At 42.7% G+C, this 22,963-nt stretch overlaps 1 protein-coding gene and 1 long non-coding RNA gene across 5 annotated transcripts in view; both read right to left on the reverse strand.

Moving 5' to 3' along the window:
* DGKH (diacylglycerol kinase eta) overlaps positions 1-15,079 on the reverse strand; it is a 186,259-nt gene extending 171,180 nt beyond the window's left edge. For 2 of the 4 annotated variants that reach the window (XM_045477782.1, XM_045477762.1), the window contains exons 1-2: positions 14,824-15,079; positions 7,780-8,004 (exon numbers count right to left, since the gene is read on the reverse strand). In XM_045477782.1, coding sequence (XP_045333738.1) covers positions 7,780-8,004; positions 14,824-14,883 — 285 coding nt within the window. In that variant the 5' untranslated portion in view covers positions 14,884-15,079. Of the gene's footprint in view, positions 1-7,779; positions 8,005-8,686; positions 9,102-14,823 lie in introns of those variants that run through there. The other 2 variants (XM_045477789.1, XM_045477772.1) reach the window with 2 other exon arrangements.
* Positions 15,080-17,782: 2,703 nt separating this feature from the next.
* Positions 17,783-21,559, reverse strand: LOC123598057. Its single transcript, XR_006712373.1, has 2 exons — positions 20,074-21,559; positions 17,783-18,457 (listed from the first exon to the last, which is right to left on the reverse strand). It is a non-coding gene; the product is annotated as an uncharacterized LOC123598057 (long non-coding RNA).
* Positions 21,560-22,963: the final 1,404 nt, after the last annotated feature.

Below are 22,963 nucleotides of genomic sequence, written 5' to 3' on the forward strand. Positions count from 1 at the left end.
TATTTATTTTTGAGAGAGAGAGAAAGACAGAGTGCAAGCAGGGGGAGGGGCAGAGAGAGAGGGAGACACAGAATCCAAAGCAGGCTCCAGGCTCTGAGCTGTCAGCACAGACCCCAATGTGGGGCTCAAACTCATGAACCATAAGATCATGACCTGAGCCAAAGTCGGACGCTCAACCTACTGAGCCACTCAGGTGCCCCTAAATGGCTTTTTTTTAATAAAGAAGAAGAGGATGAAGTGTATTTCTTAATACCTGAAAATTATAAGAAATTCAAATTTCAGTGTCCTTAAAGTTTTACTGGACATCACCACACTTATTCATTTAAGTATTGTCTATGGCTGCTTTTACACTAAAACAGTAGAGTTGAATAATTTTAACACAGACTTTATGGCCCACAAAGCTCAAAACTTTACTAACTGGACCTCTCCAGAAAAAGTTTGCCAATTTTTGCCCTAGATGAATGTTAATTATTCTTATTATTCAAGACATATTCCTGCTCATTATCCAGCAAAATGTTAAAGTTCTTACTTGCTTTTCATATCATATTGAGTTTCTGAGCTATAAACCTGTCAATATTACTTTATTCTCATTTCTTAACAATCTTCTAGCCATGTTTCTATTTCTCATCATATTTGGATCATTACCGAGCCCAGTGATTCCACTCAGAACTGTGGGTAAAAGTTTTAAGTAATATTTTCTAATCTATTCTGTCTCTGTTTCAAATGTTAGATATGAGCCATCATGGCCCACTAATGGGCCACCACCTACAATTTGAAAAATGCTAAGTAAGTCTTCCCTAGACTATTCTAAATACAGTTATGGTGAAAGATAATGTTTTAATTGCACAAATTGTATCTCATAAAGCCGTGAAAAATACAAATTAATACTTCCATGTATGGCCTTACCGTCAAGGTACAAGAATTTATTTATATATCCTTCATGTTAAAGTAAAACCAAGGTACTAACTGATGATTGTAGTGACTATTTTCTTTAACGTGCTTAAAGACATGTCTGAATGCAGGTATAATGTTGCAAAGTTCTGAATATGTTTCCAGTGGTTAGGTAGGTTTTACCTAAATTTAAATACCCATAAATATTCCATATTAACTGTAAGAAGACATAGAAATATCGGAGAAATGAGAGCACAATAAATCTACCTAATTAGGAGATATTTTTGACACATGAAGCTTCAAGAGCTTGGCTGAGATGACTCATTGTCAGAAAAAGTCATTGACTACGGTATTGGCACAAAAACAGACACATAGACCAATGGAATAGAATAGAGAACCCAGAACTGGACCCACAAATGTATGGCCAACTAATCTTTGACAAAGCAGAAAAGAATATCCAATGGAATAAAGACAGTCTCTTTAGCAAATGGTGCTGGGAGAACTGGACGGCAACATGCAGAAGAATGAAACTGGACCACTTTCTTCCACCATACATAAAAATAAACTCAAAATGGATGAAAGACATAAATGTGAGACAGGAAACCATCAAAATCCTAGAGGAGAAAACAGGCAACAACCTCTTTGACCTCAGCTGCAGCAATTTCTTACTCGACCCATCTCCAAAGGCAAGGGAATTAAAAGCAAAAATGAACTGCTGGGACCCCATCAAGATAAAGAGCTTCTGCACTGCAAAGGAAACAATCAGCAAAACTAAAAGGCAATCGACAGAATGGGAAAAGACATTTGCAAATGACATATCGGAGAAAGGGTTAGTATCCAAAATCTATAAAGAACTTAACACCTGAAAAACAAATAATCCACTGAAGAAATGGGCAGAAGACATGAACAGATACTTTTCCAAAGAAGACATCCAAATGGCCAAAGACACATGAAAAGATGCTCAACATCACACATCATCAGGAAAATACAAATCAAAACCACACTGAGATACCACCCCACACCTGTCAGAATGGCTAAAATTAACAAGTCAGGAAACAACAGATGCTGGCAAGGATGTGAAGAAATGGGAACCCTCTTGCACTGTTGGTGGGAATGCAAACTGGTGCAGCCGCTCTGGAAACCAGTGTGGAGGTCCTCAAAAAATTAAAAATAGTACTACCCTACGTCCCAACAATAGCACTACTATGAATTTATCCGAAGGATAAAGAGTGCTGATACACAAGAGTGCTGATACATAGGGACACATGTACCCCAATGTTTATAGCAGTACTTTCAACAATAGCCAAATTATGGAAAGAACCTAAATGTCCATCAACTGATGAATGGATAAAGATACGGTTTATATATACAATGGAATACTATTTGGCAATGAGAAAGAATGAAATCCTGCCGTTTGCAGCAACGTGTCTAGGACTGGAGGGTATCGTGCTAAGTGAGATAAGTCAGTCAGAGAAAGACAGATATCATATGTTTTCACTCATATGTGGAACTTGAGAAACTTAACAGAAGACCATGGGGGAAGGGAAGGGGGGTAAAATAGTTACAAACAGAGAGGGAGGGAAGCAAACCATAAGAGACTCTTAAATACAGACAACAAACTGAGGGTTGATACAGGGGACCGGGGAGAGGGTGATGGGCATTGAGGAGGGCACTTGTTGGGATGAACACTGGGTGTTGTATGTAAGCAATGAATCATGGGAATCTACTCCCAAAGCCAAGGGCACATTGTATACACTGTATGCTAGCCAACCTGACAATAAACCATTTTTTAAAAAATTAAGTGAGATGAATGTATTGGAAATTTCTATATGTATGTTATCCATAAAGTTAACATTACTTGGATCTCTTGGAGAAAAAAAAGAAAAAGAAAAAGTCATTGAGATGGTTCATTTGTTGATACCACGTGGCTTATGATGGTTCAACAATCTTAGCCTACAAATCTGACCAAGGTTCCTCCAGCGATTCCCTGTATTCATGGGCCACAGTATTCACTGGCCAACAAAAAGCAAATGAAGCTTTTTCCACATTCATGTTCAAAACCAAGTTGGTCTGAGTTCATATTAGTGTTGTTTCAGAATGTCTCTTTCTCAATAAATACACGTGAACTCCTCTGTAACAGTAAACCTGAATGTAAAATCAACCTCCTCCTTAAGACAGAACTAAGGATTAGGAATAACGGCCAAGAGTAACGAGATAGGAAGAGATAGGATGAATTATAGCTCCTGGTTTTCCCACATCGGCACCACTTTCACTTTTGTACAGTAAGGATTTTTTTTTTTCCTTTGGGGAAATCGAAGCAGCCATAAAATTTTCTAGAGTTTAGCACCTGGGCAGCCAGATTAAACTACCTGAAATTCTACTTAGCTGAAACAGAGATAGATAAAAAGTAAAGAGAGAGAGAGAGAGAGAGAGAGAGAGAGAGAGAGAGAAATAGTACACAGCAAGGACAAAGAAACAGGAATAAAATGAAAAGAGGAACAAAGATGTGGGGCAGGTACTAAAATGTGCATGAGAATTTTATTATTAAACCACACTAATTTTAAAAGCATGCTAGTTTTATTCTTTACTTTAAAAGTCATTATATCCACTGCAAATAAACCCCGAGATTAGTATTGTCCTAAAATAACCCGTATTTCCTTTCATATAGAAGTGGGTAATTAAATGATGATATATCATGTTAGGTTGCACCACATGAAATTTCCCACATTCAACCTGTATTTTCCAGCTTTACTGAGATATAATTGACAAACAAAATTATATATACTTAAAGTATACAATGTGATAATTTGACCTACACATTGTGAAATAATTACTACACTTAGATCAATCAACATATCCAGCACCTCACATAGTTAATGTGTGTGTTTGTGTGTTAAGAATGCTTAGGATCTATTCTCAGCAAATTTCAAGGATACATGACAGTATTATTAACTGTAGTCGCTATGCTGAACATAAGAACTTACTCATCCTATAAATGAAAGTTTGTAGCCTGTCTCTAACAATTCCCCATCTCCCCTACCACCCCACCCCTGGCAACCCACCATTCTACTCTTGACCATTTTTGACCTACTGACATAGCAAATTCTCTTAGTTCAACCTAATATCATGGAATTCTTTCCCAACACTAGGAAGAATGAGGTAGATGTATACACGCCATTAGGGAAATGATCATGTTATAGCTCCAAACAAGACACAGCATGTGTACGGAATGTTCCCGTTTGTACTTTTTGAAAGAAACATATGTATATTCATAGACATTTTCTGGAAGCCCACCAAGAAAAATGTCAACAATTGCCTCTGAGATGGGAGACTACAAGGTCTGGAGGAAGAGGGAGATTACTTGTCCCTGGATACCCTCCCATCACTGAATATCCTCTCACATTGTTAAATATCTTATTATATGTATGTATTACTTGTTTCAATTAAAGAAAAACCTGGAGACTTTCCAAGTGCCACAATTAATTTGAGATTATTCAAATTATTTAAAACATTAACCAGTATTTACAACAAAGAACACTTTAAATAAAGTAATTACTTTAGTGGCCTTTTTGACCCCAAACCTAAACTAACCAAACAGCTTTATGCTCATTAAGGCTCTTAAAGGAAGCTAAAATAAGTACTCTGTTTTCACAATAATATCCATATATATGAAGCATTATATGCAAGTGTATAATATATACATTATTCATTTAAGTTATTCATTTAAGAAATATTTTTTTGATTTCTAGGTACAACTCACTCTGCTGTAGGCCTTCTGTATATCTATGTACAAATGTTTTTGTTTTTTTTTTAATTTTTTTTTCAACGTTTATTTATTTTTGGGACAGAGAGAGACAGAGCATGAACGGGGGAGGGGCAGAGAGAGAGGGAGACACAGAATCGGAAACAGGCTCCAGGCTCTGAGCCATCAGCCCAGAGCCTGACGCGGGGCTCGAACTCCCGGACCGCGAGATCGTGACCCGGCTGAAGTCGGACGCTTAACCGACTGCGCCACCCAGGCGCCCCCGTACAAATGTTTTATAAAGAGACAGCATATATATGCATACACATGAATACATGTGTATATGTGCATAGGGATGTGTACATGGACCACACACACCATCCTGGGCTGCTATTCCTCCAGGATCAAAGATGCCACTAATAACCATAACCTGTCAGATCTAATGGCCCCTTGATGCATCAATCGTATGTATGAGCAAGAACGGCTTTCTGTCTTAAAAACCACCAGGCCTTGGGCTAGTCCTGGACTCCTTTTCCTCCAGGCTGTCCCATCTTGCGTATCTGTGGAGGTAATCAACCAAATAGAGTCTTTTTCTAAAAGATTTTTCCCTTAACTCTTAGCTGGGTCATAATTGAAGACTGGGCACCACTATTCAATTTAGCAGTTCTCATTCTATGAATCCCCTCACTGCACTAGCTCTCTTCCTTGAGAATCAGTACTGTGTGATAAAGAGATACAACTAATGAAATCTGTAGCACATAGGAACAGTCTGGATTGCCCGTGGGGGCAGGGAGAGAAGTTGAGACTCACTGGTCTCAAGAGTTTTAGGCCTGGATCTCAGGTGTTCAGATACAAAAAGGCTGATGAACTTACATGCATTTGTAGGAGTTAGTATAAAATATAGAATTTCTGAAATTTAAGAAATGTTTCTTGGGAAATTTAAGAAATATTTCATTTAGTGATCACTATGTATAATCATGAGAAAAAAAATATGTGTGAAATATTTTTATTAGAAAGTTAAATGGAAACCCAGTAATAAGTATGCTTTTTGAAATTATTCTTAGTCTTGAACACATGCTTTACCCCCAATCACAGAGAATATAACATTTGAAGAGTATAATCTTAGCTACTACCATGAATTCACGACACCTACAAATTTTAGTTTTACTCCCCCCCCCAAATTTTTAATTAACTTTACTCAACACAAGTTAGAGCCATAAATTTTCTTTCAAACAGTATAAATTCACCAGCTAATTTTAATATAAGTTTGCATGGAATTTTAACCACTTCATATGAATCTATAAAATATACCATTTTTTAAATCTGCTGAGTTGCCATTAGTGACACGGTTTTATGAACTTTTTTTTTTTTAAACAAGATTTAAAATGTTAAAGGCACTGCTAGAAAGTCCCTATCTTCTTTAGGCTTAATCTTCTAAAAATACGTGAAACTCCATATCCTTAGGTTATCATAAATTCTATAAAGAATATCACTATTAAAATGAATTACAAGATGTGCAGATTTAAAAAAATGACCAAAGTGGGGCACCTGGGTGGCTCAGTCGGTTAAGCATCTGACTTGAGCTTAGGTCATGATCTCCTGGTTGGGAGTTCTAGCCCCCCATGGGGCTCTGTGCTGACAGCTCAGAGCCTGGAGCCTGCTTGGGATTCTGTGTCTCCCTCTCTCCCTCTCTCTGCTCCTCCCGCACTCATGCTTTCTCTCTCTGTCTCTCAAAAATAAATGAACATTAAAAAAAAAAAAAAAAACGACCAAAGCAATCTTTGACTCTTTGCTAAGTGCATCTTGCTAACACTTGTGTGTGCTTACACATACTTATTTTAGAAAATAAGGAGGCAGGCTAATAAAAGCACGATTCCACAGATCTACAATAAAAGTTCTATTCTCATATAGGGGTCCACTGACCTTAGGAAACAAATTCTCATAAAAATAACTATATAGTGAATTAACTTTTGCAAATTTATTTTTTAATGTTTTATTTATTTTTGAGAGAGAGACACAGAGAGTGAGCAGGGGAGGGGCAGAGAGAGAGAGGCACAGAATCTGAAGCAGACTCCAGGCTTTGAACTGTCAGCACAGAGCCCCATGCGGGGCTAGAACTCAGGAACCGCAAGATCAGGACCTGAGCCCCAGTCAGAAGCTTAACCAACTGAGCCACCAGGCACCCTGCAAATTTATTTTTAAAGAGAGCACACAACTCCCGTGATTTGATTGGTTCTCTTTTCAAATACCTCATTAAAATCCAACCAGGGATAATTGATCGTTAAAGTAAGCCTTTTAAAGTACAATGAAAACTTAAAAATATAAATAATCCTTCAGTGATAAGCATTTGCTATGTATATGCTTAAGATCTAATTAAAACAAATCAACTTTGTTGATTTGTCAAGAGTCAAAAGCACCTGCTACATAAACAAGAGTTAACACAACATACTAAGTCCACATAACACAAAGAGGTTAATTTTCATTAAGTTAACCATCGCTGGTAAGATCTGAACTCTGCACTTAGCGGGAACCCACGACTCAAAAGCCTGGCTCGCTGTTGTGTCGCGCAGGGTGTGTTTAACCTCGAACATCATTTACACAGGCAGCGAGCCTCGGCTTCTGCCTTCCAAAGGGCAGCGGGAGGCAAGCGGGGTGTCCGCTGTCACCTCCTCAAACAGCCTTTCGGAGTGGGCCTGGGCCCGCGGGAAGGAAAGGTGGGGGGCTTCTTGCAACTCAGGCTGGTCGGCCTGCACTGGGCTCCCTACGCAATGCACATACTCCACCCAACCATTGCACGCAGGAAGGACAAAAAAATAAAACAGTCCTTTTAAGTTCCCTGAGTGGGAACTCTCAAGAGCGCTTCAGCATTTTCCCACGCTCCCGCCGAGCCGCTGGTTCCCTCTCCTCCACGTCGGCCGCCGAGCTCCCCGGGAGCCCACCCTCGCGGCCTCTCGCGCGGAGCCCGGGAATCCCTTCCTGCCGCGCGGCTGTCCAGCTCCCGCGGGCCCCGCCCCCGGGCCAGGCCCCGCCCTCACCTTGTGGCCCACGTTCCCGGGATCGCCGGCGCGCTCCGCGCGCTCCGGGCGCCCTCGCTCCTTTTCCCCGCCCCGCAGCTTCCCGCCGTCCGCGCTCCCCTTAGACCTCACCTTGGTCCGGATCTGCCCCGAGGTGGACACTTTGCGGATCAGTTTCTGGGGTCCCTCTTGCTCCGCTTCGCTGTCGGAAGAATCGTCTCCGGGCCCCGCCGAGGCACCGGCGGGGGCGACCGCGGCGCCGGCCCCGGCGGCCGCTCCTCCCGCGGCGCCCGGAGGGTGGTGCTGGCCGCCGGCCCCGGCCATCCTCTCCGATTCCTGCGGGGACACAGCACCGCCCTGCGGGGGCGGCGGCAGCGGTCAGTGGGTGCGCTCGGTCCGAGCCGGGCCCAGAGCCCCGCGCCCGGCTGCAGCCGCCATCTTCCGCTCCCCCAGCCGCCCCCGCGGGGAAAGGGTCGCGCGGGATCAGACGCCCTCCCGGCGGCCTCCCTCCAGGCCCCGCTGCCGGGCTCTGGCCAAAGGGGCGACCGCAGTGGGGCACGGGGGACGCGGACCCCGGCCCGCCTGGGACCCCTGCTCACCCAGCCTCGAGACGTTACAGGGTTCCTGACCCAGAATACGACTTGGCGCGGGTAGAGAGGATGGGAGTGACAGAGGGATAGGGGCAACCTACCACCTCTTGTGGCGTCTGGGCTCCCCAGGATGGACGGGAGGGTGGGGGTCGGGGGGCAAGAAATCTCCGCAGCCACCCTCCACAGGCCGGGCAGTGGCGATGCTCCCTCCCTCCCTCGGTTCACGGGCCGCTGGGGCAAGAACGGCCCTAGGAGTAGAAGGGGAACCTACAGCTTCCTCCCGACTCCCTTGGGTACACCCTGCCACCCCCTAGACCTAGAATCTCTCTCGAGTCTTGGGCCTTACCACACTGTTCCCACTGAATAAAAGTCCCTTCCGCCCCCTAGATGGATGGGCGCTGCCCCTTGTCAGTCTCACGACCCCCCAGCGCATCTCTGATGAACCATACCTCTCCCGCCTCTGCCTTGGGGTTCGGGTCCTTTCAGCTCTCCCGACCGCGGTGTTTAGTTTCTGGCCCACCCCCACCTCCATCCGGCGCACACGGAAGAGAAGAGCATTTTCCGGGAGGTTCCACTCCGCTCTGAGAACTTTTCGTTCAGAAAGAGCGATCCCTTTGGCTAACAGGAAACTGGGAAGGGCGTGGAGAGAGCGCAGAAACAGGAGAGCACACGCAGCCCAAGACCACAGAATGCAAAATAAATGTCTAAACTGAAGCGCTAAGCGAGACTGCCTGGAAGGAAACAATGCACTGAAGCCATGTGAACGCTAGCGCCCGAGCACGAAAACATTGGAGGTCCTGGGAGAGCCACTCCCTAACCCGGACCAGAGCAGGAGGAAACGGGATCAGCAGGCTGCAGCCACAGCTCACAACTCGTCCCAAGTGAGCTGGTTACGCGGGCACTCGGGAATAGCAGCCTTGCGGCGCGTTCTGCATGCTCAGCGTCAAAGAACCCTTGTAGGTGTGGGAGGACTTGGGGGAGAAGATACTAAAATGACAGATTCCTCTTGTCATCCACAGAGAACTCTAAACTTAGCTGTATTTTTAAGTAGGGCAAAAGTCCCCGCCAGACTGTGGAGTCTCTTCACACTTCAGTAAAGCATTTAATCTCTTAGGCGTGCTCAAGTCCTTCAGTACCCATTCCTATTTTTTTCGGTTGACATGGCCTTCTACGCTTTCAGTTGACATGACCTTTAAGAGTCCTCCAAACTAGCATTCTGTTGGGGTTTTGTTTTGTTTTCTGGGTTTTTTTAGTTGAAATCTTCCAGTAATTTGGTTGCTATGTCAAAACTAATTTGCTATGTCAAAACTAATAGACTAATATGTCTATTGGGGTTTTGTTTTGTTTTTTGGGTTTTTTTAGTTGAAATCTTCCAGTAATTTGATTGCTATGTCAAAACAGTTCTAAGAGGTTATAAATTACAATATTCAATCCCAACACTGTATATCCACACTGTTCGTTAAAAGGTAAAATGTGATGGTTTGAATCTTCCAAGATAGGAGATTGATGCCTTGAAATACTAACTGAGGGAAGCTACTTCTCTAGTTTCAGTTGTCTTCTTTAGGAAGGGAAGGAGCTAGGCAAAATAAACTTGGAGCCCTTATGGTTTTGTAGATATGTAATTCTATATCTACAAAGAGTATTTTGTCGTGAAGGGAATGCTTTAAGAGAAAAAGTGATCAAAATAATGGTCTTTAGCTCAACCTAATTGTTTGGTCAGTGAGGAGTCCAAAGGTTTGAAAGTGTAGCCAAGAACACCTAGTAAAGGGCCTTTTGAAAGAATAAACCTAGTTCAGACTCTTCCTTTAGTGTTAAGTGAGGCCCAAAATCATGAGCTGGGGCCAAAGTCAAAACCATGTGATTAGCTATTCTAATGTTCTACTCACTTTACCGCACCAACTTTTGTTATACAAAAGTTAGTCAATTATGTTTTTATTCATACTTTAGGCTTTCAAGTTTTGTATAGTAACATTTTCCTGAATCCAGGCTATTAAACTGACACTGTTTTCACACCTATGCCCATTCTGTGGTCTGAATTAGAGGATTCAATACATTTCTCATTCTCATTCAAACACTGGTTGCTTACAGATATCTTAAGAGTTTCATGTGCAAGAGCTGGGCAATTAATACCTCAAAGTAAAGGTATTTATTACTCCATAAAAATTTACCATCAGTTATCCCTGCTCTTCAAACACTCCTGTAACAAGTTCTAAAACTTGATGGTGACTTTGAAAGCATAGCCAGTCTTAGCCTACTCAGGCTAAATAAATTATTCCTGCTCTACAGTTTATAGGACACTCAGAGTGAAAATACCGTGTAGGCAAACGAAGGAATGTCACTTCATTTCCCACAAAAGGCAACTCATGAAAACCCTCTTTTCTTCTGAGATTGTTTCAAGTAATCCCTCATGTAAGGTACCCAATCCATTAGATTTTTCTCAGGTCTTATCCATAAATTAGAACTTCCCAGAATGAATATCCAATCCTTATATCATATACCTGCAATGCACTTCACTGCCCTTAAAAATATAATAGCAATGTCAAGAGCTCCATATTTTCAACCATTTTAATGTAGCTCAAAATGACAGCCGAAACAAATTTCAGATATGTAGTATATTGCATTATTTCTTTGATTGACAAGATTCCCTTGACTTTTTCCTTACTTGGTGTTTTCAGATAATTTCTTAGATGTGTCTTACATATTTCTTTTATTATTGTTACTTTGAAATCTTTGTTTGGAACATAACATATCACAAACACACTATTAAAAACTTGGACATAAGCCATGTAGACACTGCATTCAGGATGAAAGGGAAATAGAAGCTACCACTAAATTGGGTTTCTACTTTATAGGGCTTCCTGCCCCATTTAAAGAAATAAAAATTATTACACTCAAGATGTATAAATCACAGCCAATTCTCATTCTGATAACAACTTTATGAATATTAACATATTCTTACTGATAGATATTTTTAATTATATTCTTCTTATTAAGCATTACTTATAAACAAGAGTTTAATATCCACTTGCAACTTTTAAATCCCATATATTCTGTGCTTTTATGTTAAACATTATATCACAAATACATAGAACTCTACCTTTATATACTGAAGAACCCAAGTTGGCACTTTCAAACAGTCACGTCCTAGGATGCACATTCCTAATCAATGGAAACCATGCAAAAAGAACACTGCTGGCTGAATAAGTACAGGCCTGCTTCCATTCAAACTTTCCATAATATACTGTTACATATTTGGAACTTAACATTCAAAATTTACTCCATTAAAATGTCCTTGGTTGTTACCTGAATGAAAAAGATTTCCTATTAATCATGATATAACTTCATGTACCAATGGTCATCCCTGTGCCTAGGGCAAAACCCACTGTCATCTAGACCTAACGCATAAATACACTTATAGCCTCTCGTTTACATTTTTGCCCTTTTTCCTTTGGAACCCTTACTTTTCTAATTTTCCATTAGTTTTGAACAGTTTCATCAGAGCCAAGTAGACAAAAACCACATAAAAATAAATACAAATTTTAGTAAGTAAAATGTACCCTAAGATCCTAGTATCACTGTCTAAGGACTACTTTGTAAATACTCCCACAATTTTTAAGTTTTGGCTAGAATTCAAACTACCCATCCCCTCACCCCCACCCCAGGATATCATCTATGATATTTGGCTAAGTATCTTCCCACCCATCTATTCCCACCACCGAAATATTTTCGTACTGATTAGAAATGTAGGTAATGCCTCTATTTCCACTGATTTGATTGCATTCTAAAGCTAGCATTAAAGAAAATACACAGAAACCTGAATGTTAACATTTATCTTCTTTCAGGCCCAATGCCCTGGCTGGAGGAATGATAAGGCTGTTTATTTAAATGCCCTCACTTAACTAAATAATTTCATTTTATCTTCAAATATGAAAAATGTCATGAAGTCCAGTAACTGACTCTCAACTCCAGACATGGGTACATTGCAGGCCAGAAGTTCTGTTCTCTTTACTATTATTCAGCATCAGTACCTGAGACTATGTCTACTCTTTTGAGTAGATCCATGTAGAATCATGGAATCATATCATCATGTTTTAGGTTTCATCAAAAGAAGAATGAGGAGAGTAAATCCTTACAGGTATGCTATTATGCACAATAAGGAAGAATTCAGGGTCTGTGTAATGTGAATATTTCCTATTCAATAATAAATGTTCCTATTATAAATATAAATGAGTATACTTTTATGGTAAGGTATTAAAGTTGCCTATATTTGCAATCAAACAGCAGATCTTCAGTAACTGCCAAATAGACTCCTAGTCAAAGCAGATGTTCCTTAGTCCAAGGTCTTTGAGGATCCACAGATTGGGCTTCAGGAACTCTGGTTTGCTTGAAATATTATTATTGGTTTTATATGGCATGTTGCATAGGTACATCGTGGGGAGAGACTCCACAGCTTTGGTGAGATTCTTAAGGGGATCACCCAAGAGACACTGAAGAATCCCTGATTTTGAGGAATTTTGTGTCTTTCAATATATATTTAGATTCAGCTGATATTTCCTCCCTTAGATCCAAAGGTCTGAAATAATTAAAATTTAAGTATTCTTTTTTCCCTAACTTATCACCCCTTTTTCTCCTATACATCACTTTTCAGAAATTTGGGTAACATTTTTTTTTTAAAGAACTTAAATGAGAATTCCTCTTAGACTTTGTGGTCATACATGTATGTATACCCACAGGTTTTCAAATAAAATCACTTAAGTATCATTTTGTGCCACACATGTAAGACCTCTGAAGATTTTTTTTTTTTTTTGGACTATCTGAATATCAACTACTAACATATGAAACAAGATGTTCTGTTAAGAATGCATGCTTTGTGAGAATATAAGGATTAATGTCTGTGCTAACTGCTATATCCAACAGTCCCGGGACATAGTAGGTGCTGGATAAAATATCTGCTGAGTAAATAAAAGGGGCTTCAGTGTTTAAAGAAAAAAACCCAATTTTTTAAGGACAGTTCTGCAGTCTGGATAAAGTGTCATGGTTCATTTGTACATTCCTATTAGGGCTCTAGTTTTAAAGGCTAATACATGAGCGTTTTCATTTTTGTCACTTTAAGTAAAGCAACATTAGAAGTTTTTCTCTACTTTTCTAGGCACAAAGTAGTTCTGCCATCAGTACCCTAGAGCAAAATGAACTTAAAAGGGTACTTTTCAATGTGATTGGTGTTGGCTTACAGCATCCAGGTTCAAAAGATACTTCATATAGGAAAGTTTAAAAGTAAAAAAGTAACAAAATCAGGTCAGTAAGTTTAGTTCTCAATGGTCTTTGATTTAAACTTCAAAACTGAACTGTAGTTTTAGTTTCAGGAATAATTTAATCCCCAGTGATAACCACAGAAGAAATACGAGCAGATGGGCCAACCTAAGGACATGTTCAAATTTACAAAAGCAAAGACAGCTGCAGATATAGATGGATCAGAGTCCAAGGACACTTCTGAAAGGTCGGGAAACAAGAGGCAGAGAAATGTATTTGGGCAAAGGAGCTGAGGGTGTAACATACTTAGAAAAGAAAAAGGAAAACCAAGCCTGGCACCTGACCTAGAAGCTCTTAACAGGCAGGGGGCCAGCCTGAGCAGACACGCAGAGTCCCTGGGAAAAGAGCATCCGAACACGTTGAACAGAACACGGGTGAGGCCAGAAATTTCAGACGAGGCTTTCCGGATAGGCTCAAGAATTTCACCCAACACGGAGTAGCAAACATCGAGGCAGGGCGTGGAGAGCCAAAATTCGATGCCAGGGAAAAGGCAGCCCACACAGGATTACAGAGCTCTGAGTGAGACGGGGATTCCGGGGTAGAATCCCTGGAGGGATGTGAGATGGTTCTGACTGTCTGAATTAGAAGAAAGAAGGAAGTTGGAGGAGTTTGAGGGAACAAATCCAAAGCCCCCCGGTCTCCTCCTCCTTATCCTCAAACACACAAAACACACGCACACGCTCCTCTCGGTCCCTAAAATTACCCAACCTCCGGGCTGCAAGTGAAGTGAGATCAAGGTTAGCTTCTCACTCCAACCCTGCCAAAACCCTTGAACCCTGGAAAAACCGGGGCTGTAGCGGCTAGCGGGAGGCGTGGCTCCAGGCTCCCGACCGGGAACAGCCTCCGCCGCCGGCGGTCCTTAGGAACCTGCGCGCCCAGGTGACGGCCGGGGCGCTGTCTCAGGAGGGAAGAACGGTCCCTCCCGGCCCGCACGCTGACCCCACCGTCGGGTTCCTCCTCTCCCTCCTCCAACCCCCCTCCCTCCGGCTGTAAAATCAAGTCAGAAGTTGAGAATTCGATGGAGCAACGGAAACGGTCCTCCGAGGGCCGTCGTCAGCGGTTTGCCAGCGGCCGGCCCCACGGGGAGAGCCTCCGCTGGCCGGACAAAGGCGCTCCGGGCGGCGCGCGAGTAGGAGCCCGGGCGGCGGAGGAAGCGCTGCCCCGGCTGGGAAGCAGCTGGGGACCTCATCCCGGGCCATTTCCTGAACGGAACCCGGCCCGGGCGGGGGGGAGCAGAGGAGAAGCGGGAGGGGGTGGGCGCGGGCGCTGTACCCACCGGTTCCTCCCAGGCCGGGCTGCGGGCGCCGGGCGCGGGGCGCACGTGCTGCGGCTCCATCGCGCCGCCCGCGCCCGCCGGCCGCCCGGGCGCGGGGACCCGGGCCCCCGCCGCCGCCGGGGCCGCTGGATGCGCTTCCCTCGCCGCGGTCCTCTCGGCCGCTGCCGCCGCCCCGGCTCCTGCCCGGGGCCAGCCACCGGCGCTCCCGCCGTCTCCGGCTTCCGCCGCGCTGCGCTCTCCCGCCCCCGCGCCGGTCCCTTCCTCCTCCTCCACCGCCTCCTCCTCCTCCTTCTCCTCCACCTCGGTCCAGCTCCAAGCGGTCCGCTCCCCTCCGCCGCTGCCACCGCCTCCCACGGCCACAGAATCCGCCCCTCGCTCCTTCCTCCGCCCCCGGCTCCCTCCCCTTTTCCTCCCCGCTTCCCGCCCCTCCCCCCCCCCCCCCCCCCGGCCGCCCCCTCCTCCCAGCGGGCGGCCCGGGACGCACGTGACCCCCCTGTCAGGCCTTATAAGGCGCGGAACCGAAAGCGGCCGCCGGGTGGTCACGGGCACCGGGCGGCCCGGCGGGCAGGACCGGCCGTCCCCGGGGCCGGGCGCCGAGCCGCGGCCGGGCGCGCCGGGAGCGGCGGGGAAAGCCCGGGCTGGGCGGGCCGACGCGCCGGCCACGGGAGCGGCGGTGGCTGAGAGTCCCGGGAGACGCCTCCCAGCGCCCCTCTCCCTCTCTCCCTCTCCCGGTGCTTGCAGTCCGAGCCCGCCTCCCTCCGAACGCCGGCTGCCGGTGCTGCGGGCACCTCCCCCTCCTCCGGGCGCCGAGGCTCGAACGAAGCCACACTGGACAGTTACCGACTTCCACAGAGCAAGGGAACTGCACTCCAGAGCCGCTCCTGAACCAGCTGTGCAGGGATGGTTTATTCTCCGTGATGTTAAAGAGATTGCAGATGGGTTAGCATCTGCAGGAGGGTTGAAGCTTGAAGGAGTGCTTCTTTTACTCATGTTTAATGATTAACGGTATCGTGGAAAGAACAGGCTACGGAGTCGATCTGCCTTCCAATTCCAGCAATACATTCAAATTTGGGAAAGGGACTGGCTCACAGTGAGTGCTCAATAAATGGCAAGTCGCCTCCTCCAGCCTTTGAAAACAACGTTACAAATGGCGTTTCTGATCATCTTTGTGGCGTAGAAATCGGTTTCCATCTAGTTCCAAGCCAAGAATGGCTTTTCACAGGTTATTCCCTAGCTTGGACTTCAGGCTCCTTCTATCAGCATCTTCCCAGGGCTCTTAATCATGTCAAACACATTCACGCATTTTAAAAACAAACTGCAAAAATTAAAAAACACACACACACACACAACAACAACAACACTTACTTGATCCAGTCCCCACCTTCTCGCAGCCAAGCTCTTTTGGAGATGAACACCTGTTCTCATTATTTTCACATCCATTTCTTAATCTACCACTCATTCTTCCCTGCAGACCAACTTTCACGAGGTGACCCTGACAAAGGTCACTTATGGCTTTAAAAAGGCCCTAAACAAGTATACTGTTGTTGTTTTTATTTTCAATTCTCTTCTTAATTAACCTATCTGTAGTGTTTGTCATTGGGGACCAGACTTGAAACTATCCCTTCCATTGGCCCCTATGACACTTCCGTCTCTAAGTTCTCTGTTTCATGCTCAGCCTTCTTGCCACCTCTTACCATGTTGGAGTGGCTAAATAATCTGCCCTTGGTCCGTTTCTAACACTGCTTGGTCTTTCCACACAGCACCCATGACTTCAACTACCAACCATGTGCTGGTAACTCATAAACGTCCACCCCTATCCCAGATCTCCAGTTCTGTAAAGCCAATTTCTTACCAGAAATTTCTATCCAGACATCCCATGGGCCTTAAACTCAGCTTGACTAAAACAGAAGTTAATTTTCCTGCCAGCTGGCTTTTCTCTGTAGTCTTATGCTCTCAATAAATACCTTCACGATCCACCTAGTTATCTAAAGGAGAAATCTGAAAATTGTCCCAGGTTCCTTCTTCTCTCTCCCATTTGCCCCCTCCACACACCAGAGGTTCCTGTATATCACCTTCCCTCCAATGTCACTGTTCTTGTCTGGTTTCAGATCCTGTGTTTCAAGCCCCTGAAACATTGCATTTCTTCCCTTATTAGTCTCACTGCCTCAAAACTGGTAGGACCTTCACCCCTGCCATCTCTCACATTGTGGCCAAAGTAAGCCTTCTAAAATACAAAACTGAGTGGGTCATTCCCTGGATAAGCCCTTCAAAAGACTCCCCATTACCTGTAAGATGAAGTCCTAGTATCTTAGCCAGTACCTATTTCTCCAGTCTTATCAAACAACTCTGAGGTCCTTGCATGCAGTTCCCTGTAAGGCCACTTAATTTTATGCTGTGCTCTCTCATGGGATGCCCTTCCTCTTACTCAGCCTGTCCAAACACCTGCTCATCTTTCAGGATGCAACCTAAGGGCCGCTTCGTTATGAAATCTTTTGACACTGCTGCAGGTTAGAACTAGCCACTCACTCTAGATGCAATGCACATCCCCTACCCCATTGCAACGCCTTGGAAGATTTTATTAAACTCATTTTTTAACATATAATATCCCTGATGACAAGTATTATGACGGACTTATCTCCATCTTCATAGTTCTCAGTACAGTTTCTGGTGCATCAAAGGTGCTCAGTAAATGTTGAATGAATTATGTGACAGAATTTGAGTTTCATCTTTTAAGGCTATAGAAAATCAGTTTCCTGGGCAACTGGGTGGCTCCCTTGGTTGAGCATCCAACACTTGATTTCAGCTCAGGTCATGATTTCATGGTTCTTGTGAGATCCCGACCCAAGTTGGGCTCTGTGCTGACAGGGCAGAGCCTGCCTGGGATCTCTCTCTCCCTCTCTCTCTGCCCCTCCCCTGCTCTAAATAAATAAATAAATAAATAAATAAACAAAATTAAAAAAAAAAAAGAAAATTAGTTTCCCATCATTATCTCATTTAATTCTCACATTTCAGCAAATAAAATATCATCAACTGTTATAGAGATGGAAATTGAAACTAGACAAGAATAAAGCAATTTGCCCAAGGTTTCACTGTATAAATCGCAAAGCAGGACTATAATCCAGTTGCCTAGGCAAATTCATTACATGTTTATCTGTCCATTGTTTTTCACCTTAAATTTATTTTGCATGATACCATAGCTTTCTTTTTGTTAGTGGTTGCCTGGTATATATCTTCTCATCTCTTTATTTCCAACCATTCTTAGTCACTATGTTTTAAGTATGTCTTGTAAAAAACAGTTGAATTTCGGTATTATTAACTCATTCTGAGAGTCTCCCTTTTATTTTAATCAGTTTTCATTTATCATGTATATTAATTAGGGTAAAGCGTTATTGTAAGAAAGAGATCTTCCTCTCTGACTCCTCTGAAACATAATGTTTATTTCTCTCTCCTGAAACAGTCTTAGGATAAGTGGTCCAGGTTGTCAGGGTGGCTCCTCTGTTCCATATCTCTATTCCATTCCTCAGAGCATTGCCTTTATCTACTTGGTAGAAGCTTCTTAAGGCCTGGATCCAGAAGTGACACACTTCTCATTTGCTCATATCCCATTGGCCAGAACTTAGTTACTTAGTCACACCTGGTAGCAAAGGAGCAGGAAAATGGAGCCATTATCTGGGCAGCCATGTTCCAACCACAACTCTATTACAATGAAAGACAGAAAACAGATTTTAGTAAAAACTAGCATTCTCTTTACATCATGAATACCCTCTTTGGATTTATTACCACCTTCTTGTTTCATATTTATTTAATTTTCTTTTTCTTTGCTTTCTTTTTTTCTCCTTTCTTGCTTTCTACTGGATTAATTGAATTTTCTTTCATTTACTCTCTTTTTCTAAACACTCCTAGTGTTTTGGAATTTATACCTTTTATTTCAATCCTCAGTGATTACCTTTAAAATATTAACATTTATACCTAACACCCAAGATTCCATCAGTATCTTTAACTCCTTCCTTTAAAGATAATCTTAAGCAACAAAAATAAATAAAATACTTTAACTCCCAATTCCCCTCCTATAAACTATGTATTGCTATCTAGCATTGTTTAATTTCCTATTTATTTTTCAATTCTTTACTAAATTAGTCATCACCATTGCTGCTTTTATAATTATTTATTTTCCCAACATATTTCATCAGTGTGTTTCCTTACTATTTGCTCTTTTTATCCCATTCTCTCCTCCTGGGCTCAATTTATGTCTTGGTGAAGCATGTTCTTTAGTATTTTTTTCATCATATCTGCTAGTAAAATTCTCTGTTTCATATAATCACTCTCATTTTATTTTCTCTCACATTCTTGAATCAGAATTTCATCAGCTAAGGAAATCTAAGTTGACAATTATTGACTTCAGCACCTCGATGTTTCTATTTCATGAATTTCTGGCATCTACTGTGGGTGATTGAAGTCTGGTCGGTCTCATTGTTATTCCTTTATTATAGATTCTTTTTTCACCATAGTAACAATATTTTCTTTTTTTCCCCCAGTTGATGTTTACATTAGTGATTTGTGTCTAGGTGGATTTGTTTTTTAGATATCTTATTTGGGACTTGATATGCATCTTCAACCTGAAGACTCAAGTCCTTCTTCAGTTTTGGACAATTTTCAGCCCTTATGTGCTTCAAGTATTCCTCCCCCGCACCCCAACTCCCACCCCATGCATTTTTTTGTCTCTATTTTATCTTTCTGGAACTCCTATTAAATAGGAGTTTGAGTTTCTCTTTTTCTCAGGTCTTCATTTTTCTTTCATATTCCCCTCTTTTTCTCTATGCTGACCTTGGATGATTTTCTCAGATCTCTCTGATTCTCTTGCTCAGATTCCCCTTGCAGTTGTATTATATAGTCTTTAAAATGGACATTGACTTTAATTTGTTTACATTTCCAGAATTTTTGTTTCTTTTCTTTTCAAATCTACCTGTTCTTTTTTTTCATAATATCTTACTTTTGTATTAGTCTATCTTTTTCCTTTATCCCTTTGAACATTCTAAACACATTTACTTAAAAGTCTTTCAAACTGTTCTAATATAGCACACTTATCATGAAGAGTAAGGCATAGAATTATTGAATCACTATATTGTACACCTGGAACTAATAAAACAATGTACATTAACTATACTGGAATTAAAATTAACAACATAATTTAAAAATTGTTCTAATATCTATAGTTAATAGAGTATCAATTCTCCCATTTGTTGCACTTACTGAGTCACAAATGTGGTGGCCTGTTTCCTTGTGTGCTTTATAATGTTTCGCTGTGAGTTCCTCTTCAATGGGACTTGTTTTCCATGATGGTTATGCACACCCTATGAGGTGTTACATTTGACTCTGCCAGGGACCTGTAGGTTGTCCTGGCTCACTGTGAATAGCAGTGGATGCTAGAAGACTCAGACAGATGAGGGCTGGCACAGCCTGGGGCTCCTTAGGTCTCTCTCACTCTTTCTAATAGGCTTCTCCACTACTCTTCTCGGTATGGTGGCTTCAAGATATCTGGTTTGACTTCTTATGTATAGGATCAGAGTTCCCAAGGTGTGTGGCAAGAGGGAGCAAGCCAGATGGATGCTATATTCTATTATGACCTCACCTCAGAAATCACATAGCATCACTTTCACCAAATGAATTGGAGTTGTTGCAAAACCCTGCCCAGTTTCAAGGGTATGGAACATACAGGCCCCAAACTTGTCAGTGGGAGGAGTATCAGAAACACTCGAAGAGAAACGTTTCGGATGAGACATACATACTTGTGCAGTCCTCTTTGGAACATACAATCTCGCATAATGGTAGATCTCAGTAAGTTTCAGGGTCGTGTTTCTCGGCAACCAGAGGTTCATTCTCAAATTAGATTATATTCACAGAGGGATATTCCTCGTCTCTGACCCAGCACCTGGAGGACATGAGTTATCATTCATGAGGAATACAGCCAACTAAAATGCAGGCAGAGAGTCCTCTTCACATTGAAGAAACACAGAGCAGATCTTTTATGGAGCATATTGGAATCTAACAAAACTTCCCAAAGAAGTAATCTGATAAAGATTCTCTGCGTAAGGATTGTACTTGAGGGTTGCCTGGATGGCTCAGTCGGTTAAGCGTCCAACTTCAGCTCTGGTCATGATCTCACGGTTCGTGAGGTCAAGCCCCACACGGAGCTCTCTGCTATCATCACAGAGCTCACTTCGAATCCTCTGTCTGTCCCCCTTTCTTTCTGCCCCTCCCCTGCTTGTTCTCTCTCTCTCTCTCAAAATAAATAAACTTAAAAAAATAAGGATTGTACTTGAAGCAAGTCTATAAACAGATTATATCTTAGTAATACTGTACCTACCTAAGACAAGAAATAGAAACTGCAGCCCTCATTCCACTTTATCAAAGTAGTGTGGGGCACACAAAAAGAAGAGCCATAATAAACCCAACTCTCTGTGGGTCACATTGGCTGTTATACCTGCTGCCTTAATAAAAGCACCCTTCATGGTTCTTCATGTAGCAGGGTGCTGGGGGGTGTTTTCTGTTTATTACAGACCACAACATAAGTGTACAAATTATACAAATGATTTTATCTCATCTTCTGCCCTCATCCCACACAATATCAAGGGAAAAACATTTAAAAATAATTAAACATTTGTTGACTGTGAATCTAAGGATACTAAAAATACAAGTGAAAAGGTAGGTTTTAGGGGCACCTGGGTGGCTCAGTCGCTTAAGCGTCCAATTTCGGCTCAGGTCATGATCTCGCAGTTTGTGAGCCCGAGCCCCGCGTCGGGGTCTGTGCTAACAGCTCAGAGCCTGGAGCCTGCTTTGGAATCTGTGTCTCCTTCTCTCTCTCTCTGCCCTTCCCCAACTTGTGCTCTGTCTCTCTCTATCAAAAATAAATAAATGTAAAATAAAAAAAAAAAAGAAAAGAATATGTAGGTTTTAAAATACAATGTATAAATAAAATGTAAATATTATGTGAATATGTATTAAGAAGTTTGGCAGGATATACCTCAAGGTGTTTAGTGATTATTTGCAGGCAGTTGGATTCCATAATCTCAGATATTTATTCTTTCTTTCTGATGTCTGGTAGGATTATGCATATTCTTTGACTTTCTTATTTTCCCCACAATAAGTATTTATTGCTTTTTAGAGAAGAAAATTGTTAATAATTGATCATATTTAAGTTAATAAAAATCAGTATATTTAGGGAAATATAAATCCTTAAATGTACAAAAAGAGGTATACTGAGACTAGGGAATAAAGCAGAGGAAAACTGCAAATAACAGGGGCCTAGGGCTATGTCTTCTAGGCCAGATGGGGGTGAAGAGTTGGGTCTAAGAGTTAAAATAAAATGTGACAAATTTCATTGTGACTCAAACTGGTGAATTGTGGGGTTCCCACCAAGTGAGCAGAGCCGAGGATGGGGCTTTTGTGATCCCTGAGAATACATTCAGTGGACTTCACCTGGGTGGTGGCAGGTGCCCAGCCCCTTTACATTCAAGGTCAGAGTTCTAGATCCCAGAAGGAGGCTGTCAAGAACCAAGTATCAGAAATCAATCAAAGCAAAATGCTGGGAACTGGGGCAACAGACATGAAGGGAACGCTGACCAGGCGGCCCAGCACCCAATTCAGTGGCCCTCAGGGATGTGCGATCGGGGGCCAACAGGCTAGAGAGGGCAATGGGAGCCAGTGGTCAGTGGTGGCCTTCAACACTGGGGGATACAAGCAGTGAACCTCAACAAAGCTACCCCAGATTAAGGGACTAATATTTTTACAGTGGTTTTCTCAGAGCAGATTAAGAGTATAGTAAAACCTTGGACTGCAAGTAACTTGTTCTGTGAGTGTTCCGCAAGATAAACAAACATTTCTAATAAATGTTAACTCAATAAACGAGCCTGTGTCTTGCAATTCAAGTAGTACGTGACGTGGAACGTCACATGATTACAAGTGAACCAATGGTTCCTTCTCTCTCTCCCTCTCTCTCTCTCTCTCTCTCTGGGATTGTGGGTGATTGTCTCCCATGCTTGGATGCTTGGTCTCAGGCCATGGTGTTTGGCAGAAATCAGTGATTTTTCAGAGTGTTGGAGGGTGCCCAAAACTGGTACTAGTGTATTTTTTTTTTTTTTTT

The sequence above is a fragment of the Leopardus geoffroyi genome, chromosome A1 (assembly GCF_018350155.1).
Source record: "Leopardus geoffroyi isolate Oge1 chromosome A1, O.geoffroyi_Oge1_pat1.0, whole genome shotgun sequence".
NCBI classification, from domain to species: domain Eukaryota; kingdom Metazoa; phylum Chordata; class Mammalia; order Carnivora; family Felidae; genus Leopardus; species Leopardus geoffroyi.